The sequence below is a fragment of the Nicotiana sylvestris genome, chromosome 11 (genome assembly GCF_000393655.2).
Source record: "Nicotiana sylvestris chromosome 11, ASM39365v2, whole genome shotgun sequence".
Lineage (NCBI taxonomy): Eukaryota > Viridiplantae > Streptophyta > Magnoliopsida > Solanales > Solanaceae > Nicotiana > Nicotiana sylvestris.
Window position 1 is genome coordinate 133,262,090 of NC_091067.1, and position 17,517 is coordinate 133,279,606.

Sequence of the window (17,517 nt, forward strand, 5' to 3'; positions counted from 1 at the left end):
TTCCTTCAAGCTCTCGCTCTTTTTTGAGGTTTTCCCACCATAGCGATGCATAACCTCTAAGTTTTATAGCAACAAGTTTGACCTTCTTCTCATCAGAGTATTCTTCATAATCAAAAACACGCTCAATAGTTATAAGCTAATCAATAAATTCATCGCCTTGAGATTTTCCATCATACTCCGGAATCTCAAGCTTAATATGATCACGTTGATACCTCTCTCGATTATTATTGTGTGGCCTTCTCTGAAATCTACTTCTATCATGTTGATACTGAACTTCATCAGAGTCGTACTCTTCACTACCTTGATTATCGGAATATTCCAAATCTGAGTTTTTATTATAATGAGCATGGCGCCTCAGTATTTTCATGCCTTGGTCAGCTATAACTTCTTCCGCTTGCTCAATATGTCCTGCTCTCCGCGGTTGAATTGATGGATCTCGAAGTGGAAGACGTCGCGGTAGCACTGGTATGTTGTGTCTTGGTGGCGGTGGAGGTTGTAGGTGTTGTGGAAGATTTGGTGGCTGATTTTGAACCACTAAACCTTCAACCAATCTAGTCAAATTTTGCATTGATTTCCTTAAGTCATCTAGTTGCACTTTAATTTCTTCGTTGTCTCGTTCAAGGGCTGTAATTCTTGATCTTTCATTCTCAAGTTGTTCATCAAGTGAAGAGGATCCCGAGCTTGTTATTTGCTTGTCTAGCGACATGATGAACAAGATAACAATTTAAAAATTCGGACCTGGAACTTGAGCTCTGATACCAAATTGATGTACTTTCAAGGGTTTGCACCTCTCAAGTACAAAGAAGAGAGAAAAACAAAAGCACCCCGCTAAAGTTTTTCACAAAACTAGCGAAAGCGTTCTTCAAACTCACGTTAGAAGAATGTAAGATGGAAAGAAACCTCACCCACACGTTCCCCAATCCCGCAAGATTGCAAGAAGAGTTGAATAAAGGAAGAACAATGAAATATAAAATAAATCACGTTTTTGAAGCAATAGCTTAGAAAAACTAATCACCAATGTTTATTTTCAGCATATTAAGCCCTTTAAATAGGCCTTACAATGAGTAAAATTGGTAAGGTTAAGAAAAACTAATCCTAATTAGACTGAATAAGAATTAGGCTAAGAAAACCTATCCTAACTAAAATAGGAAAAAGAATTCTAGTAGGAATGGGATACCAACTAACAATCCTAGTTTGACTAGAACTACAAATATAACCCTACTAAAACAAAAATTAAATTCCTAGGAAACAAGAAATAAGAAATCCCAATCTTTAAGGAAAAGAAATCCTAATCTTGAATGGATTCTTAGACTTCTTCAATTTCTTGAAATTCTTGGGCCTCAATTGGACTAAGGCTAATTAGTGTAAGCATTTTAAATTCATGGCCCAATTCTCTAAATCCATTGGCACCTTCATGAGCCCAACAAGCCTCCATTGTTGTAGAAAACATGGCCTCTATATGTTCATCAGGAATGAACACATAAGGCACGTACTGTATACTATTAGAGTGCTTAGGTAATAATAATTAAGGGGAGGGTAATCGGGTAGTAAAGGATATGATGACCTGTGCGCTAATGTTATGTGTAGCACCCCAACTTGAGGACGATTACCAAGTATTGAATAGAAGTGATCCTATAGGCTAAAAAACCTAGGACCCCTTTTACTCCTTATTTTAAACATAATATCTATTTGTCTAAATTGTTTTGTTTGCTTATAAGACTAACTCATCTAATTCGAGTTTGGACGGGACCCACCGTTGTGGACTTCGAAGGGTTCCTAACACCTTCCACTCAAGGTTATTTTGAGCCCTTAACCAATCTCTGGTAATGCAAACTGGTTTATAAGTTATTCGCCTTAGGTGCCCTAACCCACCTTAAATCCATCAGGTAGCGACTCTTCAAATTCCATACCCAATTCCCAAAAGGAAATGAGTTGTCCCAAAGAAATGTTGAAGCCCGGACTCCGTGAGGAAAAAGGGGGCACAACATCATGCCGAGATAAATTCAACAAGTTTAATGTCGGACTGGAGGAATAAGTATATCGACTATTTGAAGAATGGAAAACTCCTATCGGAACACAAAGAATCGAGGGCCCTATGAGCCAAGGCTGCTAGGTTTGCATTAGATGAAGATGGAACATTGTACCGAAGAACATTCGATGGACCATTGGCGGTATGCTTGGGGCCAGAGGACACCGATTATGTTCAACTAGAAATTCACGAGGGCACTTGTGGGAACCATTCCGGTGCCGAATCTTTGGTCCGCAAAATTATCAGAGCAGGTTACTACTAGGATAGCATGGAAAAAGATACTAAGTAATTTGTCAAAAAATGTGATAAGTTTCAATGATTTGCACCGATGATCCATCATCCCCAAGAACAACTCCATTCGACCCTATCCCCGTGGCCTTTCATGAAATAGGGAATGGATATAGTCAACCCCAGGTAAAGCTAAATTTATTTTGTTTATGACTAATTATTTTTCTAAGTGGGTAGAAGCACAGACCTTCGAGAAGGTCCGAGAAAAAGAAGTTATTGACTTTATCTGGAACCACATCATATGCCGATTTGAGACACCTGACGAGATTGTATGTGATAATGGAAAGCAATTCATCGGCAGCAAGGTAACGGAGTTCCTCGAAGCATATAAAATAGAGGATTTTATCGACACCGTACCACTCAACTGGAAATGGACAGGCCAAGTCAACAAATAAAACTATAATTCAAAACCTGAAGAAAAAGTTAGACGATGCAAAGGGAAAATGGAAAGAAGTTTTACCCGAGGTCCTTTGGGCATATCGGACAACATCGAAGTCAAGCACGGGGGCTACCCCGTTTTATCTAGTATATGGCTTCGAGGCCCTCATCCCTGTCGAGCTTGGAGAACCCAGTGCCAGGTTTCGACATACATCAGAGGAGTCAAATCATGAGGCCGTGAATGCTAGCCTCGAGTTATTGGATGAAAACCGAGAAGCAGCGCTTCTTCGGATGGCCGCACAGAAGCAAAGAATCGAAAGATACTACAATAGAAGAACCAACCTTCGACGTTTTGAAATCGGGGACTTAGTTCTATGAAAGGCCGCCCTCAATACTCGAGACCCGAATGAAAGGAAATTGGGCCCGAATTGGGAACGACCGTACCGAGTCCTCGGAGTTGTTGGCAAGGGATCTTACAAACTTAGCACAATGGAAGGTGAACAACTCCCAACCAATTGGAACATATCATTACTCAAATGATATTATTGCTAAGGTATGACTTTATCCTTTTGTTCATTTGAGTTTAAAACTAACTTATTACAGATTTTCGATTGAAGTTATCGAAGGCACGCGATCTCAAAGACCCCCTTTTTTACACAAACACCTTAGGTTTTAAAGCATGTGTTGCACTATTTTTCCATTTGATCGGATTTTGTCCCAAATGGGTTTTATCGGCAAGGTTTTTAACGAGGCAACAACTATGTGCTACCTAAGGAGAACTCAATAGTATCCAAGGCTTCTTTTCAATCAACCTCAAATACTGGGGGGTATCACGCTCAGAGGTTTTATTTTCAAGGAAAATACTTCACGCCTAAGAGGGCCCCGATATGAGAACTTTGTTATGGGCCAAACGGTCAGATGAACCGTGTCCATATAGAATAGTCGAGCCCCAACGGCAAAACATGTACACATGTATCAATTATTTGAAGAAGCATTCTGTTTATATTGAAACATTTTGTGTCTCAAAGAAATTTACTATCATACGAGCTCTACATTTGTAATCCTACGAGAAACGGCTCAAGAGCCAGAACGCAAATGCACCCCCAAATACTCGGGGACTGTCATCTACAGTCAGCACATCCGAGTCATCAAAAACTCGGACTCATAAGACCTCAAATAGGCATCCTCTTGAAATAAAGGCCAAGGCCAATATACTCGGGGACTAACTTTTTGAACAAGTTCGAAAAGTTATTGGGAAATAGGTCCAAGTGACACACCTAAAGGCTACGGCCATATCAAAGACTAAAGTCATATAAAAAGGCTACGGCCAAAATAATGCGGCTTGGAGACGTCCGACTTCCGCCATAAATTAAAGGCCTTCAAACACTTTGAAAAAAATGGGTAATTATGCTACCCTCAGCAAAAGGAAAAAATAAAGGGCTTCGATAAACTCAGCCCTCGAATAATTTAAAGGCTTCGATAATATCATCCTTCAAAAAAACATCACGAGGTATTCGATTATGTTTACACAAACTAGTTACTAATAAGGTTCCGATACGTCAAACCTTCGAAAAACCCAAACGGGTACAAAAATTTTCACTAAGTATTTTAGCCGAAAAGAGGGAAAAATTATAGCTACTTTAGAGGCCGAAACGACCCAACTTAAAGAGCCTAAGGGCCGATGTATAAGAGCCTAAGGGCCAACTTAAAAATCCTAAGGGCCGATATATAAATCCTAAGGGCCAACTTAAAAAGGCTTAAAGGCCAAAACATATAGAGTTCGAGGCCTCGTTCTCACTCAACTCTGACTCAAGAGTCCCATTATTCCAAGCTCACATCAAATCAATTTAAGCTTAGCTCGAGGGTTAACTAAATCCCTGAGAAGTATTATGTTAACCAATAAAAAAAACCTAAGGGTTTATTATATTCTGAGCCTAGTACTCGAACTAATCATTTAAGTTACCCAATTGAATTTTCCACAAACGAGGGCAAAATAAAATTCATCACAAGCTAAGGTTGAAACAAAGAGTTCATGTGTATTCCCAAAAGATATTTACAAATACCCACGAGGGGTCCTTACACAAAAATACTAAGGCAAAATAAAAAATCCTAAAACTACTTCGGGGCCACATCTTCGGCAGCTGCACTTTTGGGAGCCTCCTCCTCGGGGACTTCATCTTCGTCTCCTCTGCTCTCGGAGCCACTAGCTAAGTCGTCCTCATCAGAAAGCAAAATGGCAACCTCTTCTTCCGAAGTCTTCTCCCTTTCAATATCGCTGAGAGATCGAAGCCGCGAGCATGCACCTCCTCGAGGGTTTCCCTCCGAGACTGCCGCCTGGAGTGGTCAAGTGCACATGATAACTTAACTTCGGCCGCAGAAGGGATCTACTTTTCCCGGGAATTAGCTGTTTCAGCATCGCCTCGGTACGAAGTTATAATTGCCTCGGCGTCAGATTTAGCCTTGGCCAGCTCTGTAGTAGATTCAGCTTTAAGCTCCTTGATTTTGTGGCCTCGAGCCAGGCTCTCTTCCTTCTCACTTTGAATCTAGATTTTGAGTGAAGATAGCTGCTCCCAAAGAGTTTCTTTCTTAGAGGCAAGAATGTCTATGCCTCGCCTCCACCCCAGGGTCTCGGCCTCCTTCATCTTGAGCTCCTCTCGTAGTCGCTCCACCAATTCGCCCTTATGTTGAAACTGCAAGAATGTCTATGCCTCGCCTCCACCCCAGGGTCTCGGCCTCCTTCATCTTGATCTCCTCTCGTAGTCGCTCCACCAATTCGCCCTTATGTTGAAACTGCAAAGTAAAAGTGTAAGTAGACTGATCGGGAAAATACATGACAAAACGTCAGAGGGTATATTACCTTTTCAGTAAGCTCGATTTGTTCTTGACGAGCCTTTGCCAATTCGGATTGAAGGTCGTTGATTTCCTCCTCTTTCTTGACATAGAGGGTTTTGAGACCATCCCTCTCTTCCGAAATCTTCCCAAGCTCGGCCTCACATCGAGCAAGATCAGCTCGAGACTTGGAGAATTCCTTTTTATGGAGCATCACAGCCTTCACAAAAAGGGGAAAAGTTAGACTCAGAACAAAAATGACAAGCACAGGCGTAATTTTAAAGGACAGAAAACTCACTTGTTTGAAGAGCCGACAAGCCTCATCGAAGATGAAAGAAGCATCTAGGTCGGGTCCATCTTCAATCCCTACACGGCATTCTCGAAAGATATCATGCCCTTCGTGACTCGCCCCCACATCAGGAAATCTCATATTCCGAGAATATTGGATTTGCCCCTCGGAGAACTCAGGACCAGGCGGCGAATCATCCACATTGATTACCCCAAGTGATCCACTCGGGCCATTCTCTTCTATTTGAAGGGGCTCGGGACCAGGACCCTAGGTCTCACCCTCCAAATGATCTCCAAGACAAGGTTCCCTTTTGCTGCCCGATGGTTTAGGGACTTTGCTCGAACACCCCTCGGAGATTTCTTCGATTCTAGGATGAACCGCGTCTGTCGCCACCGGTTAGGCAGACTTCGAAGCACTAGTGCTTCCTCTCTTACGAGCCACCAACAGACAGTCTTCATATTCTTCTTCTTCTTCTTCCTGGTCCCGAAGTCGTTGGGCTATGCCTAGAGATAAGGCCACAATATCGGCCTTAGGCTTTTGAACCATGCTTTTCTTCGACTTCGGTGTAGTTACAGACGACCCCCTCTTTCTCTTCTTCTCTTTGGGAGGCATTGGGATCACTTCTTTGCCGGACAGGGGCAGTCACATAGCAACGACGTCTCTGAGGCCTGTATATAAACAAAGTAAGCATTTTACTGAGAAACACAAGTAAACAGACAAAAGAAATCACCATGGTTTTTAGCCTCCCATCGGCCCTTGGCCAGGTCACGCCAGCAGCGCTCCGAGTATGAGGAAGTAGAGATTAGTTTTCAGACCCAACCTTCGAGGGCTGGGACCGCTCCAGGAAACCAAGCAACAGTTTCACCATTGAAAAGGGATTAGATCGAGAAAAGGATAAAATCATGAAAGAAAAAGGGAAGCTAGGTATAAAGTTACTATGTATTTATGTTTCATGTTTCATTCCTTGGGGAATGGCATCCTCTCAGCAGGAATCAGGCCAGAGGTCCTGACTCGGACAAACTGGCTCATCCATCGTCGGTCTTTGTCCTCATCGATGCTGGATAAGAGAGATTTCGAGGATCAGCGTTGTAGTTTTATCAAGCTACCTTGGTAAAGTTGAGGACTGTATAGCCTGATTAGATGGTCGAGGGTGAAAGGCATCCCCTCGACTTGGCTCGAGAAGAATCTGATGAAATGAACGATTCACCAGAATGAAGGGTAGATCTGGCCAAGCGTCACTTGGAATCGTTGGCAGAAGTCGAGAATAATTGGATCTATGGGACCCAGAGTTGGATTTGTGGGGTCCAGCGTGAATGGGTAGTATACACGCTCAAGTACCCCGCTTTGTTTGTAGTGATATCCTCTTTAGGGGAGGAATCACTACTTCTTTGTTCTCCCAGTTATAGTCCTTCTTCACGTGTTCGAGCTCATCCTCGGTTATCAAACAGACTTGTCAAGACATGAGATCACATCAGCCTGGTGTCGATACAAGTTTTTCAATCTTGAAATCGGATGTTATTTCACACGGCGGGGGAATACATCCTCAATACGAGGTGGCACTACCGCTTTACTTTTGGCCGGTCGAGAAGATGAATAAACTTTTTCTTTTTGGGAAACCGATTTAGATGTCTTATCCATTGTGATGCAGAAATTCAAGAAAATAAAGAAAGTTGATGATGAAGTAAGGGCAAATAGAAAAGGATGAAGAACTCAGGAAAGTTGAAAGTGCTAATGAGACTTTGAGAACAATGTGAGAATAAAGTTTGAAAATTGTGAAGTTGATCTATTTATAGAAGTCATTTAAGTGTATTGAGGAAGCCAAATAGCCGACCATCAGTCGCCTCCAATTAACGACTTTAGGAATCACACGAAAAGCAACCTTTCAGTCATTTCAGCCGCTGACATCACGAGATTGGCATCAGGATCGAGACGTCGAGCATCGAAGATCAAATCATTTCTTATCGATCTACTTTAAGAAACACGGGGACTATCTGTATATAGTCAAAATCATATGCCTTCGACTTATAGGCTCGAGAGTCCGTCCTAAGCCTGAGTTCGGGCGAAGTCAAGTTCGAGCCCAATGGACCAGACTCAGGATCGAAGATAGAATGCAAGGACCGGAGATAGGAGTACAAGGAATACCAAATCTGAGTATGTTCGACCCCGAAATAGTACTGTTATGGATTTGTAACAAAATGAGCTAGATTCCTGTCACGTTCTCAAGATTGTGGTGCAAATCCCGGAATAGGATTGTACGATTCTGTATTAGGTGGTTAGACAGTTGTATCAAGAATATTTCTTACTGTAAATAGAATATACCTTATTTAGGGGTTCTCCTATTATATAAAGGGGACTTCAGTCGTTTGTAAGATCATCCAATCATTAAGAAAAGAATATACCCTCTACTTTTTCGCCTACTGTTCATCAGAATTGTCTTTTAGCTCTACTGCTCTTGCTCTACTTTTCTTGCTTAATTGTTCTTATTGTTCTAAACCCACCTCGAGGTCACTAAGCTCGAGGTCACATCAGCTAAATTACATTGGTTTGATTCACTTACTTCTTTAATTTCTACCTCATATTTCGTGAATATTAATTGGTATTGAACTAAATCACATATCTTTAAAACCATACATCAAGTTTAATTGTTACTCATATTTTCGAGGTAAACACCTACCATGGGAAAAGGAACAAAAACGGACAAGAAAAACCATGTCCACCTTAAGGTAATTTAATTCTGAAACAATATATTTGACATCTTAGCCTTATATCCTAGATCTTTATAAATAAAAAAAATGCTGAAAAGAAGTTGTGAATTGCAGGAAGAAAGAAAAGGGGAGTTAGGAATGGAGTTGTATCCAACAGGATCAAGCTTACCAGATTGTTCCCATGCTTGTGGACCTTGCTTGTTTTCCTTGTAAGAGAGTAATGGTGAGCTTCGAATGCCCCATTGTTTACAGGTGTATGTGTAGAGGCAAATATTACCATGTCCCTTCCAATTGATACATGCATCTTCATATTGCCACTGAAAATTCCATTTCTTCGTGATGTAGTTTATTGTTTATTATGGAGTAGTATTATGCCTGGTTTCCTTCTTGAGAGTAGAGAGCTCAATAGATGTAGTTTTTTGTTTTAATTAGCAGAAAGAATTAAGATTTTGTTTGTGCTAATTGTGTAAATAGGAGGAATTAGTGATGTTGTAAGAGTTTTGTAAGAATGTTCTCTTGCTTTTTCGCAAGACTTTTTTTGCTACTTTTATTTGCATGATATATATATATATATATATATATATATATATATATATATGCTAGCTACTAGATATTATTATATCTAGGGTTATTGTCCTGTACTGCTTGAATGTCTCTTGAGAACACTAATTTTTTTGGAATTAAATATTCCATGTCAAATTCGACAACTTTTAATTTAAACTACTAACAGATGGAAAAATCTTAAGAAAGATAGGCATTGGAATAAATAATACGACTGATTAGCTGATGAGAATTGTTAGACAAAATTAACCATTTCCTGAAACAAAGATAAATATCTAAAAGAATCAAGTAAATTTAGTTTGTCCATCTTAGCATCTTCGGATCCGTGGCGCAATGGTAGCGCGTCTGACTCCAGATCAGAAGGTTGCGTGTTCGATTCACGTTGGGTTCAATCACCTGATCCAGGGTCCCACTTTTTTGCTTATTTTTTGCCTTACTACTGTATACAAATCTAATACAGTTAAATGCCTATTTTTTAGGTTGGCAAATGTTAAAATGATACAAGTTCGCTCCTGTTATAAGATTAATTATATTGTTAGAATATTTCAAATAAGGCTACATTAGACACTTATTTTAGTTATTATTAGAGAAACATCGGTCACTCCCAAAACTCTCGACCTAAGGTAAATCTAATTTTAAAAAATCGGAGCATTACGCCTGTATATTTTGTACAACAAAAAATCTAATTCAGCCTCATATGTTTTTTTTTTTGCAATTTCATGCGCGTTAAACCTACTTAGTAAACATGATCATTGATCCCAAAATATTTTGTATTGTTTGGTTGGCCTAGCTGACTTAGCTCTTTGCCCGTTTCTTCAAGATTGGACCAATTTATTTTGAAGTCTAGAAACCAATATCTTTTCCCTCTACTCCTGGAACCAAGTCTATCATTATTGTGTTAAGACTTAAAAAATCAAGTGTCATGCAAAAGCTAGTAAAGCAAACCTTGAACGATGATAAATCAAACAATAAAAGAGAAATATATCAAAAGAGACACAAATATATAATGTGGTTCGGTCACTGACCTACATCAATCCACTGTGGAGATGAGCAATCCACTATATAAAAGAGAGTACAAAATATCGAGAGAAAACAACCTCACGAAGAGGCAAATACAAGTGGCACACTAACACTTATCCCGTAAAATTCTCCCCTAAACACGACTTTCAAACCCCATATGGCTACATTATGGATGCTGCTGAATGAGAAGGAAGGATCCTCAATTTATAGAAGTCCAAACATTTTCCTATAAGAAAAGGGACTAGCCAAATATGAGAAATTTATAATTTTCTTCTACAAGAAGAAAAATCCAATTATGGTAAATATGTTGTCATTTTGTTCAAGAGATAGGAAAATCAAATATGGTAAGGAAATCTGTACAAATACCTAACAATTCTTCCCCTTGGCCTGAATTTTCTGACAAAATAATTTTGATCCACTTTCTTCACATAGCCTTCAACAAGTCGTATCTCCAAATCTCCACCACAAAGTTTGTCTCAATGTACGTAGCACTCCTATCAAATTTCTCAAACAAAAATCATGATTACCGTCAAATAGGTTGCGGCTAGAACTAATCTCGCCAAGTTGAACCTTTTTTCAACCTCACACTCTAATACTGTCACGACCCCAAATTTTCCTCCATAGGATGTCGTGACGGCACCTAGTCTCTAAGACTAGGTAAGCCTAACAAACATGCGGAACAACTGAATTAATGATAAATACAAGTCTCAAGCTCAACAACTGTATAAAAAATATTATAACTCAACATATACAAATTTCGAGACCTGGCGAAATATAAGTCACAAGCTATAAGTAGAAATTTGGATAATCCTATACATCATGTCTATATATAAAAGATAATCAATAAAGAGATCTAGAGAGAGAGGGACTCCGAGGCATGCAGACGCCGACAGGTATACCTTGAAGTTTCAACAGTAGAATCCCAGCTAATGACTGGGCTTAGGGGTGTACAAAGAAAATCGATAAACCACACCAAACCTATAATCCGAGTCAAACCGAAAAAAACCGATTGTAGCTTGTTGTGACACTGTCTTGGATCACAATCAGGTTTTCCTGGATAATCCTTTCTACTTCTCTTTTCAAATCCCGACAACTTTCAACATTGTGCCCTTGGGCATTGGAATGGTATTTACACCTTTGAGAAGGGTCAAAGCTTCTTGCACGTGGGTCTACATGATTTGGAGGGATAGGTGCAATCATGTCATAATGCTTTAATTTCTCAAACAAGCTTGCATAGGACTCTCCTATTGGTGTAAAATTATCTTTCATCCTTTGTTCCCCTTTATACCTCTGGCTTAGATGTGGGTTATAGGGCACCTGAAAATTTTGTAGAGGCTGTTGGAGATTTCGTGATGCCCGTACTCGCCTTCTGGGGTGTTTTGGTGGCTGGACAACATACTGAGGTGGAGCGACAAAGTATTGAGGGTTCTGAGGTGGATAATACTACTCAGGGGAGTCATGGGTGGTATTGAAAAACAATACATGATCATAATTGGTTTAGTTTGATTTTAAGTAAAAAAAAGTCAAATCGAAATCAAACCAACCTGATAGTACATTTATACAATTTTTAAAAATATTTTATACATATAAATATTTATTAAAATATAATTTATAAATATTTTTTATACATTTTCATAGTTTTATTTTTTAACGTATTATTTCAAGTTTGTAATAAATTTTATAGCCCATAAATGTAGTAATTGAAAGTCTCCTAGAGGCGCTTAGCAAAGCGAGCACCAATTTTTCTAGGTGAGGATACTTAGTTACTATATTATAGAAGAGCTAGATTTCGGCATGTTTGCTTTCAAGGTAATAGATTTAAAACTAAGGGCATATTGGACTTTTCAACTATTTACTTATACGTGTCTTCCTCCTCCGACTGAACAACCACATAGCATATCAACATATTTTTCGGTTCCATAGCTTCTTGTTTTTCAACTTCTGTTTCATAGCCTTCTAGGCTTCTATCGTGTTCTTCTGTATAACAATGAAATCCTCAGTTCAATCTAATCGATCTGCTTAACTACAATTTTTGTAAATCCTCAGTCCTCCTTTGTGCACTGACCAGAAGTATTGTGTCCAATTCGTAACAAAAGCTATAATTTCACTTGAGAGAACTCAAATAAGAGCAATACAATAACAATCTATTGTAACCCATATAATCAAACTGTAGCATTGAGAAAGCAAATAGATATTTTAAACAATTTACTCTAAAAATCAAATTCACCTTCAACTTTAAACAATTATCATTTTCATCCTTTCATCTTATTCAATATTTATTTTACCCTTGTCATTTTTAACTACCCATATATGTAATACTTTTTCTATTATCTAGATATTTTTAATGCAGGTATTTATTTATAATTCAAATAATATTATATCTTATTATATAATTTAATCTAAGTTCACTAATAATCTAAGTTCATTCAAATATATATATATATATATATATATATATATATATATATATATATTAAATGCATATATTGTATTTTTGTGTGTGTGTGATTTTAAGTTCCAGTATTTTTATTATTCTCCATGTGTATATAAATTTTTGAGTTTTGATTCAGTAGATTTTATCTAAATTATAATTACAGTTCATGTAAAGTGTAAATAGATAATTTTTACAAATTTACTACTATAAAATTTACCGCTATTTTCACCCATTATTTTTTTTATTACCAACACTGCAGTATTTATAAAATTTTCACTCTCGTTTATTCTTAATTTTGAAATTAGATTATGTTTTGATTGCTATTGATAAATTTACTGATACGAGTAAATTATATATTATAATTTTTTTTGTTTTTCTCATTTATTTTACTATTGAACGTCATTAACTTATATGCTTGACTATTACTTTTCACTTTTGTTTGTTTCGAAAAAGTTTCTTTAATTTGTCTATAAGTAAGCCGATAACATAAATTAAAATTTAAAAATATCATTATATTAAAGAATAAAAATAAGAGATAAAAATTATAAATGGTAAAATATGCATTTTAAAAAGATACCTTTGATATGAGTAGTATAATAATAATTATTCAAAGTTAGAGGATGAATTTTTAAAGCAAACTTGGGATGTAAATTATTTTCACCCAAACTTAAAATCTAACTAAAAATAAGTCATGTATTATTAACCAAAAATCTTGGTTAACGGGATAGAAATCTTGTATCTCAACTGTCAAAAATTTTATTTTGTGTCTCATACAAATGACACTAGTTATATGAGATAATTTTTTTTTTGTTGACCAGATTTTTGTGAACTCGGAAGTATAAAATTGGGGTATACAAATTTGTGAGATAGCCTCATACAACTTGTGTAACTTAGTACCACACACAAAATAAAACTTCTTGTCAATGGTGGCTTTCAGCTTAGGTTTTTTCTCTCTCCTCCTCCTCCTCCCTCTATCCCTCTTAGCCTTTCTCGCCTTCATCGTCCGACCACGTCCGGTAAAAGTACCAATTAAGAACCGCCACGTGTTCATCACAGGTGGGTCAAGTGGCATTGGCCTAGCGCTAGCTCAACAGGCTGCGTCAGAGGGATCAAGAGTCTCAATCCTCGCTCGCAACACTAGCAAGCTCGAGGAAGCGAGGGATGCGATTCGGCTTTCCACTGGCCGTGATGTGGCCATTTTCAGCGCTGACATCAGAAACTACGAGGCCGTAAAGAAGGCTATAGAAGATGCAGGGCCGATCGATGTGTTGGTGTGCAATCAGGGCGTATTTGTACCTCAGGAATTGGAGACCCAAGATATTGAGGAGATCAAGTTCATGATTGATGTGAATTTGACCGGGACTTTTCATTTGATTAAAGCTGCTTTGCCTGGAATGAAGAACAGGAGCGGCCGTGGACCTGGATCTATCGCTATCATGTCTTCACAAGCTGGCCAGGTTTGGTATCTCTGTTTTCAGGTTTCAATTTCAAAGCTGATCTAACCTCATACACCCCTGGTTTAAAGGTTAAACTCGGTTAGATATGGAGGAAAATATGTATTCATCCAAAACATTTTACTGAGGAGTTTTATTAGGTATATAAGTGATAATACCACTGGGAGAAGTAATTTTTCACAGATGTGAGGTAACCAAACACCGCAAAATGATTTTCTCAAAACATTTTCTGTTAAAAGAAATTAGCAGTGCAGCCAAGTGGGTATATCTGTGGACACAAGGACGATTAAGGAGCTAATGTATCCTGATGTGAATATTTCTTTACCAACTATGCTTACACCAAATCAAGAGCATGCTTAATTGCATTATATGAACATGCTTGATTGCATTATACTCTTTTGCCTTAATTTGTGTTGTCAAAATTCTCTTCGACCATTTCTGCAGTTTGCCGTGTAAGAATTGATGATAAGATTTGATATTTATAGCAAAAGTCCAAGGAAAATGCTTGGTGACAGCTATACTAATTCACAAAGTGTGGGCAATCTCATGATTTTGCGTTATGCTAGTTAGTACACAATTCTTGAATCTGAATCTTATTTCCATCTTCTGTTCCCATTGATATCTAATCTCTATTGCAATTTTTATTTGTTATTTCGTCTAGGAATTTTTGGACAAAAAGAAAGAAAAATAAGTTAGAGATGATCATCGCAATCGTCCAATACAACTAATTTTGTTTCCCTTGTGTTCACATGTATGTGTGTATTCATGGTTAAAAGTTTAACCGAAAGATCCGCTCTGCAAATGCTTCCTCAAGTAGTAGTTTAACCTGAAAGACTGGAGATTGGTCATTGGTCCGTGATGCAACAGTATGGCATAATTAAGGGAGAACTTGTGTCTTTAGCCGGCAACATTTCTTCAAATAGTAGTTTATAACCTGAAAGAGTGGAGCTTGGTCTGTGATGCTAAAATATGATAGAATCCACAGAATTTCTTTCCCCATACAATTGTATTATGAACTTTAACCATGTTTCTGTCTCTTCTTAGCTTATTTGGTTTTTGTTTGGTATTTTATTTTGTCTTAGGTTGGCATATATGGTTATACAGCTTATTCAGCCAGTAAGTTTGGCCTCAAAGGACTGGCAGAAGCATTGCAGCAGGAGGTTATTGGCGAAAATATTCACGTATCACTAATATTTCCCCCGGACACTGAAACTCCTGGATTTGCTGAAGGTTTGACATGAGAATAGATCCCACTCTGTTTCTTCTGGTTGTTTTTGATGCATGTCCCAATGCATGAACTAAAATGATATGCTACATGTTTAAATATTAAAAATTGGTTTTATCTTATTTCTTATGAACAAATCATCATGCCGGAAGGATTGTAGGTTAGTGGTTCTTTAATAGAGTTACATATATAAACCTTTGCATTGGGATTTCCTTCCAACAAAGCAAACAAGTCTAACTTTACCTTATCAAAAAAAGAAAAGAAAAAAGAACTGGGTTATTCTAGTGCTGTTTCTAAACTGAGGCAGATCTAGCCCTTCAGTTGGGTTGGGGGTGGGTCAACCAAACCCATTTCTTTCTGCTTGCTTCATGTTTTTCTATGTAAAAATTTTAAAATGTAATATGACCATATCCACTCCGAAATCATTAACTCTAAATGCTAGATCTACCTCTGAATCTAAATTGATATGTTAGTTATATATCCTTTTCTTTAGTCTCTGTTGCACATATTAAATGGAGCACATTTTATCATGGTTCAATTGGCTATGCAAAATCTATTTCTGCCTTTTATCTTCTTGAAAGGGCATGAGGATTCCTAGAACCTGACAGGATGTTAAATGCTGCATTGGAGTGTCGTTTGGTCTATTTGGATAGTACAGCTCTAGAACAGTTTGAAGCTTAATGTGTATTGCATATGCTTCTTTTTGGTAAGAAGAATGTGGTCAAGGTGTTGACATGCTTATGCGAGTTCAGGAGTTCCATTATTTATGACTTTTAGATTGTTATACTTTTCTTATTTGCATATTTCAGTCTTGCAGTTTTGTCTCTATTCTCATTTAACCGTTGTAACCTGTTGCTGCAATATTTTGTATGAACTTGCTTGGTGCTCTCTTTATTTTATGTAATAGTTTACTATTTACCAATCCGAAAGAAGAGAGAAGAAGAAAAAATGTGAAGAGTACGCATGGAGATAATGCATGCACTAATATTGCACCTTGGGAGACATCATCATCACTGTCGGTGTTGCACCCATCTCATTCCAAGCATTTGAGATGAAATCTTAAATACTCCTAGTGCCCTTGCTTCTGAGGCATGCACACATTGTTTAATGTACTTGATAAGGGGCTTCAGCTTACCTGATTGATAATCAGCTTAAGTCTGCATAAATTTGGTTATACTCTTTTACCATCTATTTTTCATTATTTCACCCGTTTGAACAACAATTATGAAAGTCTCATTGTTATTGCAGAGAACAAAAGAAGGCCACGGGTGACTAGTATAATAGCAGCCTCTTCTGGTGCCATGAAAGCTGACGAAGTTGCCAAGATAGCTTTGAATGGCATTAAATCAGGAAATTTTACTGTCCCCTGTAACTTTGAGGGATTCTTGCTTTCCATAGCAACTGCTGGTCTATCTCCTCAAAGATCATTCCTGATGGCATTTGTCGAAGTGATAGCTGCTGGAGTATTACGTGTTACTGGCCTATGTTTCCAGTGGAATTGGTACGGAAGCATAGAGAAATGCCTGGAGAAAGGAAATAGCGAATGACTACTTAGCACAGTCTAACAAATGTTTTTTGCAACTTCCTTAAAAAATTAGTGTGAAGTAGTTTGATCCACGGATATGCTAAGACTAAAACTATGTAGTCCTCGTCCCTATTAGATTGTGTCCATTGCCAAGTTTTGCTGGCTAATTTGACCAGTTTTTTCTATCTACTGTGCTTGAAGTTCAATAGATTTTTAGTTAACTGGTAAGGTTATACTATTAGTTTTGCATTTAAGCTTAATATTCTTGAGCTGTCACAACCTTCATTCCTGTGTTTATGGTTAGTTGCGTAGCAAAGGTAGTAGAAATGAAGAGAAGTGAAAGAGAAAAAAAGAAACAAATTTCAAGTGCATATGTCCAATTAATACATGGAGACATGAAGGTTAACCAAATAATATGCAGTAATGGAGGAATAAGTGGACAGATCATTAAAATGTTGGGAAGAATAATTGCACTTTGCTTTCTTTGTGGTTTAGACAATCACAGGCCATTAGTACTGTTAAAATAGTTATGTAACCCTAATCTCATATGTATTAAGAGTAGGACATGTTATGTATATATATAGGGCTCATTGTATCATGTTTTATGAGAATAATATCAATAATATTTTCTTCCGTGCATTCTCACATGGTATCAGAGCAATTGTGAGAGATTTATCGCTGTGCACAAATTCCAGTGATTCCGAGAAGAGAAATCAGTCACCGAAAGCCTTTTTCTTGCGACTTTTTCAAGGCTATTTGTGTTTGCGTTGTCTCTGTCAG

At 37.9% G+C, this 17,517-nt stretch overlaps 1 protein-coding gene and 1 non-coding gene across 2 annotated transcripts; both read left to right on the forward strand.

Moving 5' to 3' along the window:
• The first annotated feature begins 9,398 nt into the window (after positions 1 to 9,398).
• Positions 9,399 to 9,470, forward strand: TRNAW-CCA (transfer RNA tryptophan (anticodon CCA)). The gene has a single exon. It is a non-coding gene; the product is annotated as a tRNA-Trp (tRNA).
• Positions 9,471 to 13,407: 3,937 nt separating this feature from the next.
• Positions 13,408 to 16,922, forward strand: LOC104235090 (3-dehydrosphinganine reductase TSC10A-like). The gene is made up of 3 exons (XM_009788772.2): positions 13,408 to 13,990; positions 15,070 to 15,217; positions 16,461 to 16,922. Exons 1-3 carry the CDS (start codon positions 13,457 to 13,459, stop codon positions 16,757 to 16,759), a joined length of 981 nt encoding a protein of 326 aa, XP_009787074.1. The 5' UTR covers positions 13,408 to 13,456; the 3' UTR covers positions 16,760 to 16,922.
• The last annotated feature ends 595 nt before the right edge of the window (positions 16,923 to 17,517 follow it).